At 48.2% G+C, this 11,391-nt stretch overlaps 1 protein-coding gene across 3 annotated transcripts in view; it reads left to right on the top strand.

Annotated features, from left to right (window-relative positions):
• The window catches only part of KIF24 (kinesin family member 24), a 45,606-nt gene extending 39,088 nt beyond the window's left edge, over positions 1 to 6,518 (top strand). For 2 of the 3 annotated variants that reach the window (XM_089779472.1, XM_006122984.5), the window contains exons 12-13: positions 1,219 to 1,312; positions 2,603 to 6,518. In XM_089779472.1, the coding sequence (XP_089635598.1) occupies positions 1,219 to 1,312; positions 2,603 to 2,743 (235 nt within the window). In that variant the 3' untranslated portion in view covers positions 2,744 to 6,518. The remainder of the gene's footprint in view (positions 1 to 1,218; positions 1,313 to 2,602) is intronic. The other variant, XM_075932788.2, reaches the window with a different exon arrangement.
• Positions 6,519 to 11,391: the final 4,873 nt, after the last annotated feature.

Here is an 11,391-nt window from a genome sequence, read left to right as displayed (position 1 = left end):
AAAATCAAGCTAACCATTGCCCTCCCATTAGCTAACACAGTGTTTCTCAACCAGTGGTACGAGTACTAAGAGTATTCGAGAGACGTCTGGGGAGTAAGTCAACACAACTGAAATTTGGAGAAAATTGAATTTTTGTTTTAAGTTTTACAGCGCTTTATTATTTTTGTACTTTTTACACCCAAAAATTTCATCGCCCACCTGGCTACGATTAAGTTGTTTAAACAAATGTGTTGCAATGGTAGAGAGAAATTGTGGGCATCTGAAAACTGTAGGTACTGGGGGTACTTATATATTTTTTAAAGGGGTACTGTATAAAAAAAGGTGAGAAACACTGAGCTAACAGCTATGGACCCAGATGCACTGGATGTGATGCACCATTTCAGACAGCAGCAGTGCTTACTGACAAAAAGACGCATTCAGAGCAGTGGATCTCAGTGTGATCTGCGACTTGTCGGTGGGCTGTGGGCTCACCCTCCTCCCCCACAGCGGGCACTGGTGCTCCAGCTCCGCTTCCCCACCGCACGGTTAGCACACCAGTGCCAGCTTCCCAGTGCAGGAGGGGGAGGGAGCCTCACGGCCCGGATCTAGCTTGTGGGAGAAGGGAGCAGCTCTGTGTGCTGCCGATGCCCCTCTCCCTGGCCGGGGCAATGGCAGTGCAGGAGCCTCCCTGCTGCTCCCATTGGCCGGAATCACAGCTAGCGGGAGCCATCGGCAGCTGGCTTTAAGCCGGCTCTCCACAAGCACCAGATCCGCCTTTTCCCCCTCCCCCACTCCCTTGCTAATAGAGAGGAAGCAACACAGAGGGTGGGGGGGCAGGCAGGAGCCGATTCTCTGCACATGCCAGCTCCAAGGACCTGCCTCTCCCCTCCTTGCTGCCTCCTACAGAGGCAACGGGAGGGGTAGGCAAGAGCTGGTGCCACCTCCCTCCCCGATGCTGCTGCCTCTGTTAGAAGCATCAGTGCCGGGTGGGGGAGAGGCAGGGGAAGCAGCTGCGAAGAAGCAGGCCCGGGCTCGCCACAGACAGAGGCTGTAAATTAGCAATAGGCCATTGGAGTCAACAGAGCAACATCCGTGTATGCAACATGAAGACCCTGTCGAGTATGTTCCGTGGCAGGGCTCTCCCAGCTGAGGCCCTCCCCTTAGAAGTGTCAGAGCTCACCAGTAACCGGGGCAGGCGGAATGGAGGGCTATGTAACCGCTGCTCTTTTTGTTAATTAGGCAGGTTGTGATTCAGGCCCATCGAGAGCAGCTGGATGAAATGGCATCCCTGTGTTTCAAGGAAGAGACCCTGATCAATCAGATGTCAGCAGCAGTAAGTGTTTGCAATGACGACCTCAGTGCCCGTTGAACGTCAGTAAGAACCCTAAAGAGCATTATTCTGAACTAGTGGCATCCTACCATCTATTCCTGTCCACAGCCTTCTCCCCCTTTTGGAGCCTAACTTGATCTGTTCCCGAGTCCGATTGCTAGGAGACTGCTCAGTTCCAAGGCTTGTTGTGCCTTGGCTGATCTCCACTCTGCCTGATACTTGGCTAGAGACTGAGAATGACACATTGACTGTGAACATCTTTTTCCTCTCTCTCACCAGTCTGCAGGGATATCGCAGCATTCAAAACGCTACGTCCCCCTGCAGCGTGGCTCAGATGACAGTGAATAGCACAGACAGTCCCCACCCTGCAGACGCATGATGTCTGCTTGCACAGGTCAACCTCTCAGCTAGCGCACCCCAGATTTGCCGAGACCCGCACTGGTGGTGTGATCACAAGGCCCGTGTCTGCCTGGCGTGGCGTCAGGGCACAAGCTTTCCTGGATGCTTGGGCTTGTGTTTTTAAAAGGCATGGGCCTATCCCCCACCCACTGTCTTACCCACAGGACCACCAAGTGTCAGTTGGGATTGAGTCCGAGCTTCCTTACCAAGCCCACAAGTTCCTAACATGCCCCAGTGGATTCCGTTCAGCTCACAGTATAGAGGAACTCCTGGCAGCAGCCCACCCCACCACCTCCCCTGCCCCCCAAAATCACATGACCAAGCCCAACCGAGGGGGCCTAAGATTGAATGGGCAGCGGAAGCTGTCGCAGTGCCGATCCCCACCTGGTCAGGCGTGGGGCGCAGGGATAGGAATGGCCTGGCATTGCCTCTTTCCTGTAGATTGGAGACATGAGGGTGGGATTGTTGAACTGGAGAATGGCAAGAACAGAGCCCACTCTAATTGTACTTTTCCTACTACTGTATTTGGCACCCAGTAAATACAGTAATTGGGACTGTTACCAGCCCGATCAGTCTTCTAGCCCTCTTGGCCAGGAATAACTAGGCTGAAAGAAAAAAGTACAAGGGGAGCAGTAGCGTGGCCGACAGTGAAGAAGCCATTAAACATCAGTAGCTGCGGCCCTGAGACTTGCAAAAAGAGCTGTGCTGGTTTTCAAGGTCAAGCCTTTAACAAGCGACTATTGAATGTATTGGGGAACCTGGGAGCAGAATGCAAACCATGGTGTTTACTGCCTCCGAGGAGCAGCTCTTTTCCTTGCGACTCACTCTGTGCATGCTATGTGTTCCCCCTCCGCCAGCCAGCATTCATCTTGTCCATCTTGTTTTCCACCCTAGGACTTTGCAAGCTACGTGATCAAACTGGACGAAATCCTGGTACTAAAATCCAAGTGTATCCAAAGCATGCGAGCCCAACTTCAGCTCTATTTAACCTGTCCTGGCACAGAGTCTGCGCTGCAAAGAACGACAGCTCATTAGTCCTCTGGGATGAACAGTGACTAGTCACAGAAGCAAGTGCTCACTATTTCTCCACCTTAGATAGCCCTGCAGCAAGGGAGGTAGTTAGGGTAAGGTTTGGCGTGTAGGATTAGCATATTTTAGATAAATGTAAGTAAAGGAGAAATCTGTAGCGATCTGCTTGGAAGCCGGAGGCTCTGTTGTCTTAGGTGGCATCCTTTACAATAGGAAACAGGTGCTTTGAAGCAGTAATTCTGTCGGCTTCAAATGTACACTGCAGCAGCAGGTGTCTGTGCTGTTCAGACTAGTTCCTCTCATTAAAGGCACTTGTGTGCTGCTGGCAAAGTGACGCAGCAAGGAAAACAGATTGAAACCATCAAAGGCTCTGAAAAGAGATGTTCCAAAGCTGCACGAGAAGTGTTTTAAGGAGGGAGGGAGGAAACGCAGGGGAACAGCTGTTTGCTGCAGTAAAATAACCGGGCAGATGTTGAATGAAAATCTCCTTAGAGCCACACTGGTTTATATTTTCAGAAGAACCAAGGAAGTAGCTACAGCCATTCTGGGTCTTCTTCTAACAGTGCAAATCTGTTGTCAGGAGGCGCTAAGAGATGGACAATACGTGACTTATGCGAAGGGCTCATCTGCAAAAAAAACTTCCACTCAAATTTGACATCACGTGCTGTATTGATTTGACATTGGTGCCAGCTACTGAGAGGGTCTTAGCCCAGTGGGAGGTGGGATGTGTGTGAGTCTCCCCACTGCTACAATGTATGCAGTAGCACAGTTCTCCCATTCAGATGCAGCTACAGAACTGATTTCCCCTCTGAGCCAGCTGCAAAATCTCTCCAGCTTGTGGTGGTTGGGTTTAGGTACTTGTTAGCCTCACCATTTCCTGAGCCACATAGATCAGAGCCATCAACTGGATCCCTGTACAGCTGCTACGGCCAGGTCTCTCCTGTCCCACATGTGCGCTGCACAGGAGTATACCAGCTTAAGCCATAGGTGACCTTGTAGAATGTACAGTTTAGATCATGTGCTCCAGAAACTGATCGTATTCTAAACTCTGAATATGCCCAGCACAGAGGGATCTGAGTTTATAAGGAACGTTGATAGAGCTAAAGGGGCTTGATCGAAATATTGCAGTCAGTCATAAATATCAGAGGTGAAATAAGCGTGTCCTTTGAGATTCAGAATTTCCAGGCTGCAACCTGCACTGAAGAGCCTGGATTTGTGGCAGGCATTGGTACGGTAACCTTCCAGCGTATTAGCCACGGGATTGGGGCTTTGCAAAGATAACATCCCAGTGCACATGTAACAACTTCAAACAAATGCTCAGGAACAGAATTCTAAGGCGAGAAATATGCGAAGCAACCTTAATTTCACAAGTGATCTTTCTAAGTCCTCTGACTTCCCTCGCTGTCAGGACTCCCTCTTCCATCCAGCTGGCTTGTCGCTGGCAGCAGAGAGCTGTTTTTTCCCCAAGAACTGAATGATAGCTGAGGGTTTTCCTGTGTTCAGATTACAAGCCAGCATCAAATCACACTGGAAACCAGCAGCTCCAGGAAACCAGCCAGCTTGCTGTTGCCTCTTAGAATGCAGCTTTCACATTTCAGGGAAATGAGGCATTCGGCCGTGGAGAGAGAAAGTACCTGTTTTATATCCTTCAAGCATGATACCTTGGGCATGTGCCAAGGCAGATATGTTTGATAGTCAACAGCCAAGAAGAAAACCGTGGGGGAATGTGGATTACGTCACACTGGTCCCGAGGAGAGGTGGATGGTTCTAATTACTGGGTGGTAAGAGGAGATGTGATACAGAGTTTCTTTGGGAATTTTCGGTTAAAACACAATTGCTGGAAAGCCCCTGCCCTCCCACTCCGTCCCTTGTGCGTCAAGACCAGTTTCAGAACTCAGGAGTGGGGCCAAGATACAGCAGGCAGCCACCTGGCATTTTGCAATAGTCCTGCTTAGCCTTCTCCTGGCATAATTACAGAAGACAGCTAGGCACAGTGCAGGTTAGGAGTGGGGAGGGGAGGGTGTGCAGAAGTCACTGGAAATGGAAGGGTTGCTCTGGGCAGATGGTTATATGCAGAGCGGGAAGTGAGCGCCTGCCAAGGCGAAGAATAGAAACAAGTGGCAGGACTCAGTGTCTGTGAGAAGCCGGAGGGGGCCCAAAGGCAGGCAGGAGCACAGGTGAGTGACACTACCTCCATATGCAGGGAGAAATTTTAAAGGTTCGGCAAAGCAAAAGGCCGAAAGTTCAGAGGCAGAATGGTTGGGCGCGTCCCGGGTTATTTCACATGCCCGTTTCTCAGGGCTTGGCCTGAAGAACCCATTGATCTTACCATGCTCTAGGCTGTATCAGTGACACTGGATGAGCGAACCAGCCATCTGCCCAGGTGGTGAGAGCCAGAGTGATGCAGGGGGTTTACACCGGAGCTGAACCACCAGTGTAAGTCTGGAATGTGCTCAGTGCTCATAGCTAGAACTGGTACATTTCAGCTTTGCAGACTCATTTCACGGAGTTCACTGAGCAGTGCACGATTATCCCTGTGAATTTTAAGTTAAAGGGCAGCCGATTATTTCCTTGTCAAAACTGCCTAAATTTGAAGTTAAGTCCTTTTGGGTATTTCATGTGGCCTTCACCGGAGGTGACAATTTTTTGCTTTAAAATATTTTTTCTCCTGGTATTGTGTAAGAGACTCTCATAAACAGGAGCAGAAACTAAGGCACCAACCTTGGCAACACTTGCGTTGATTGACATTAAGCACAGCAGTGTATTACACACCCACTTGGTCAGAGAATTGGGTTCTGAGAATAGAGAGGAAACAGTAATATTAACTACTCCCGTTGCGGTCAGATGCACTAACAATATTTGTCTCCTCCAGTCATTGTGTTCTGTCACTTGGATGTTACTTTAACTCAGGTGTTCCACTTGGCATCCCTGCACTGGCTGTTGACAGCCGGGAAGTCTGTTAGAGGATTGCTGAATAGAGAGCGCACAGAGACTTTTCAAACACGTTTTGTTCTACGAAGCACCTGCCCACATAAAATCACGTACATGAAGAGCTAAAGTGAATTTGCTTTTGAATGTGAGTGCAGTGAGTGGATGTCAGGGTGTACGGCCGGCTTTTGTGTTGTGCTTAAAAGTACTGTATTTAAATTAAAATTCTATTGATTACAAAAGGCTCGTGTACATTGCCCAAGACTAAACCGATTGTTGATCTAACCCAAGTAAACTGTGAAAGATGATACTCAGCGGGGGGAAGTACAGACACCACTTCCCCACACACAAGCCCAATGCTTCCTCTGACATCTTGGTACAGAAGCATCGTGCCAGTAACATGTCCAGCTGTGCAGTTGGAGGTGCTGCCGTCCATGTAGTATCAGGCAGAGGTTGCAGAGAGCACACCGGAAATCGATGGCTGAACAAATCGAAGGGTGTGAAGTTTAATAATGTGCCCTAGTATAACAAGCACCAGGATAGGCTGCCCTGGCAACCTGGCGCTTGTTTCAGCTCCACAGATGAGCAGAGGATGCTGAGGCAGAGTCACAGTGTTGCACTATGGAATGCAACGGCACAGAGCAGCAGCTGCCAACACCTCGCCCAGAGCCTGAAGTTTGGACCGCCTTCAAGCCATTCTCCATTAAAACTGGTGGCAGCCATATGGTTCTCTCTCAGCTAAAAGGCAAGATATGACTAGGATTGTGCAGCCTTGTCATTTTAACCCTGTGCCATTTGGAAGGCAAATAGGCCGTGTCTAGACTTGAAGGGAAAAGGACGTAAATTAGACACTTCCAAATTGCAAATGAAGCTGGGATTTAAATTTCCCTCACTTCATTTGCATAACAGCAGCCGCGGTTTTTTCCGAAACAGGGCTTTGAAAGAAAAATGGCTGTTTAGATGCGGATTATTTGAAAATAAATCCTATACAGGATCTTTTGAAAAGGGTTTTATTTTCGAGTGATCCCCATCTAAGCAGCCGTTTTTCTTTCAAAAAGCCCCATTTCAAAAAAAAAAAAAAAATGTGGCCGCCATTATTCAAATGAAGTGCAGGAAATTTAAATCCTGGCTTCATTTGCAATTTCAACGTGTCTAATTTACGTCCCTTTTTCCCTTCAAGAAAAGGGATGTAGTCTAGACTCAGCCGTAGATTCTGAGGCCAGGAGCAACCACTGAGATCATAGTCTGAGCCCTGTAGAATACAAACAAACTAGAGACCTTCCCCAAAATATTTCCTAGAGCAGATTTTAGAAAACACCCAACCTTGATTTAAAAAAAAAAAAAGTTCAGTGATGAAGAATCCATCACAACCCTTGGTAGATTGTTCCAGTGATTAATTACTCTCTTCCTTATTGCTGGCCTGAATTTGTCTGGCTTCAACCTCCTGCCATGGGTTGGTGTTACACCTTTCTCCGCTGGCTTGGGGAGCCCATTATTTAACTTCAGTCACTTCAAATTAACACCCTCTTGTGAAACCGGTAGAATGGAAAGTGTTTACGTTAGACTAAATCAACTGTCTTCAACTACAGAACAAATATTGAACATTTCTGGATAAATCTATCATTTCCATGTACGAATGGACCAGATACCATTGTCAGCATTCTTTTGTTTTAAAACTCCCTTGTCCTTAACACAGCTGGCCATACATTTCTCCTTGTGGCCCTTGATTTCCTTTTATCGCTTATCTACAATTCCTGATTTATATTCTGTACGATCAAGCTCACATTTCTACCATCTACTGTATCTTTTAGAAACGTTGCATGCCCATCTGTCCATTTGTTCCAGAACTAAACAACAAGAGCTGTGGCCACCAAATGTAGCAACGTCCTCTTAACTTAAAGCAAGATCAGGATGTGGTTGTGTCAAGGCAATGGAATGCGTGTGGAAGCCATGCAGAGAGCAGCAAGCATCTCAGCCCTGGGGAGCATACACTGGCCAGCATCATGGTGCCTGCTGCCTCAGACTGCTCCCAGGGAGCAGCCACCAACTCTGCCCTACCCCTGGTAGAAACTGAAGAGCAGCCACCATGCTCCCCTTTCCCAGCCCAGGCCCGGAGAGAAGCAGGCCGACAGCCTGTACGGCATCCCCGTCACCCCCAAGCCAGTCCCAGGAAGAAGCCAGTAGGTTGGCTGCACAGCCCCCCTCTGCTCCAGGCAACACCAGATAAGTCATCTAGTCTGTTAAGTAATTCAACCCCCGCCCCCCAGACTATGGCTTTTAGGGCATCTAATAAACCATTCATAAATGTTTCCCAATTATCATTCACGTTTTTCTGATTACATTATTCCTCCCGCTGATTTGGCTCATAATTGTTTTCATCTTTGTAAAATTGGCCCTATTAAAGTACCAAGTTTGCAAGTGTATATATATATATATATTACTGGCCTGGCCTGTATTCTTCTTGAACATTATAAATATGATTAAATCGTGATCATTTGCCCCTAAGCAGCCATTAACTTTTCCTTCTGTGATTAGTGCCGCTTTTTGTTCGGACGAGCTCTAATATACAGCTCCCCTGTGTCCCTGCAGCACTCTGGGTTAGGAAATAAATAGAATATTTAGCAATCCCAAGGCTAGAAGGCTTGACAGCCTAAGAGGGGCAGCACAAATCACATCAATTTAAGTCCCCCCTATATGTTCCATAAGGAAGTGGCCACCTTATTGCTTAACGTGACTGGTTTCTGCTTCAGACCACAAACTACCACCCCTGCTTGTGCTCGCTGAGGACGTTGATCCGTAAGCATTCAAGAGCATTTTCTTTACTTAACAGTGACTCAAACACTTTTGGGGAGGGTTCCTTCCCCCCCCCCCCCCCCCGTGCTTTTGCCCATGTGGTCCTTCCTAAACAGGTTACCACCATGGACTAACGTTCCAGGAGCGTGACTGATGCCACCAGCTTTCAGAACATCTCATTTATGCTCTGAATAGGCACTTCCAATCTGTGACCCAGGTTCCCGGCAGTAGCGCCTCAGCTCCCTGTCCTTACAGAAGATGGGCCAGTGTTCCCCAAAGCCCAGCATCCTATGCCACTTACCTAGCCAACAAATCACTTCCGGGCTAACGTGCTGTCAGTTCCTGCTCCACACACAAAGGAAGACAATGCCAGAGAAGACTGCTTGGATATTCAACACATCCTGAGGTCCCTGCAGGGCTTTCCCATTGGAAACGCTGGTTGTAGAGAAGTATTTGCAGAAACAAGGCAGGTTAAAGACACAGCAGGCAAGAGGCTTTTCGGTCACGTGGCCTAAATCTCACTTCCGGCTTAGGCTGTCATTGCTTCACCTCTCAGCCAAATCAATGGGCCGGGATCCAGTAATAGGCTGCAGGAAGAGAACCAGCTACAATAGTGGTTCTTTTGCACTAGAGACTGGTACAGATCCGGACCAGCTGGCTACCAAAGTCTGATAGAAGGTAGATTTACTGGCTGCTGAGTGACTAGGTTTCTGTTCCCTGATTGGTCAGGGCAGGGGCTGCTGCAGCACAATTAAGTCGGAGGGCACCTGGAGCCAATTAAGAGCACTCCGGAAGCAAGTGAGAGGGGCAGGCTAATCAAAACACCTGCAGCCCATTAAGAACCTGCTGGAGCCTTCTGCAAGAGCTGGGAGCGAGGAAGTGCACTGTGGAGGAGCAGGTACCTGAGCAATCTTTCCAGGAAGAAAGTACTAGGAGGGATCCCTTAGGGAAGTGGCCCAGGGAAAAGGCTGCAACTCTGGGAGTGGAGGAAACATTTCCTATTGCAATGGCCTGGGGCCCCTGTGCAGGGATCTGAAGTAGGGGGTGGGCTTGGGTTCTTCCCAACACCACTGCAGTCTGCCCTTGAGAAGAGAGATTGGGACTACAGAAGGGTTTCACCCCAGCCCATTGACTGGCTTGCAAGGAAGGTGGCTCAGAAGGCTGTGACCCTTGCCCCTAGTAAAGGTGAGGCTACATGGAGCGCCACAACCAGCCTCTGAGGCTAATTGCCTAGACGCGCAGGACCCCCTGAATCAAGGCCGGAGCTTTGCCACAGGCTCTTTTGCACATAGCAACCCTTTGAGTGTGACGACCCCCCCATAAATATATTAAGTGCTTTTAATTTAAGTTATAAATGCTGGAGACAAAGTGGTATTTGGGGTGGGGGCTGACAGCTTGTGACTCCCTGAGGGGTCCCAACCCCCAGATTGAGAGTTCCTGAGCTACAAGCATGTATTGGGCAAATTAAGGGCTTCACAGGGGAAACAAGCAGTGTCGGAAGGAGTGAGCAGTTTTCTTTCTTCTCTGGTGCAGCTTCCTGGATAGCCACACTGGAAGGTCTACCAGGCAGGTGGAGAGACACACGAACAGACAACAGGCCTCTCATGGTCAAACCGCTGCTTTCAACTGCATCCTATACTGGTCTGACACAGACCGTCTTTCAGAGGATACGCACCAGGGCACTACAGAGGGCAAGTATTCTCTTGAGACCTTTCATACCAATATTCGTTGAGAAAAATATGACCCAGGCAAAAGCTGTGTCGAGGTAAACATGCCAGTCATTCACCTGCTGTTAGCTTCCCCCTCTCTGCTAGCAGTGGGGAGACCACCAGGACCCTCTGAATTCCAGGGCTGTGGAATCAGTTTCATGCCTGAGAATTTTGCTTCAAAAATCTGAGTTGTTTTTTTTAAATGTTACATTCTGGCACTTGCAGTTAGGGTGCTTACGTGCCTCATGTTTTCATTGTTCTCTGCCTCAGACAATAGTTCCAGAGGGTTAACACTGAAATCTGAAGATGTCAATTGAAGTGTCAGATGTTTGCTATTTTCCTGCTGATTGTTTTAGTAGAAAAATCCCCAAGTGTGCTTATCCCAGTCCCCAACTTCCTGAGCTGAGAAACAAATACCAGCCTATTGCACTGATTGTAGCAATATGTGTATGTGTGTGTGTAAACAAACCACTCAGCTTTCCTTAAGGTAAAAATGGAATTTCCTCCCCTCTTCCAGCAGATACTAAAGAGTCCAGAGGCCCTGCTATGTAATTTAGGACCAGCTGGCTAGGGAGGACAGTGGTTGGGTCCTTCTATGACAATTTTTGTTTAACATCCTGAAGCAGGTTGGCTCTAAGTGCCCACAGGTAAAGATCTCATTAGCTTTTCTAACAAGCTAGAAAAGGAGATTGAAACTGCTGTGCAAGTTAGCATGAAGCAGCTAACAGCTGCAGAGTAAATCAGTCACAGCAAGTTAGTGTGTGCTTGGAAACTCCAACAGGTGCTGACATTTACCCTCCAGCAAGACTTTTTTTTAAATATACGACCAGAACCACAAAGATGTTAATCTGTATAAAAGATTTGGTTAGAGTAGGCCATGCTTCTGCAGCAGTGGCATTTCATGCCTTAAGGGGAGTTCATTGCTTTACAAAGATTTTTTTTCATTGAGAAAAATTCAGCTGTCAAAACGAAAGGAGTAAATCCAGACACACATGCTTGTCTGCTAGCAGTGGCTCTTAAATACTGTTCAGACAGATCCTTGTGTTGTGCTCTGTCAACTAGACACAATCCAAGCACAGGGCATTTGGGCGTGGGAAGGATTGCTGGCTTTGGAGGCCCAGTTAGGAGGGACTGATTTTGATTCTATCCCTCTTCAACTGTAACAGCCCACCACCTCTAATGAAGCCAGAGCACAAGAGACAGAGGGAAACATGACACTGGGAA

The sequence above is a fragment of the Pelodiscus sinensis genome, chromosome 6 (genome assembly GCF_052426305.1).
Source record: "Pelodiscus sinensis isolate ZL-2025 chromosome 6, ASM5242630v1, whole genome shotgun sequence".
Lineage (NCBI taxonomy): Eukaryota > Metazoa > Chordata > Testudines > Trionychidae > Pelodiscus > Pelodiscus sinensis.
This window is presented reverse-complemented; position numbering and strand designations above follow the sequence as displayed.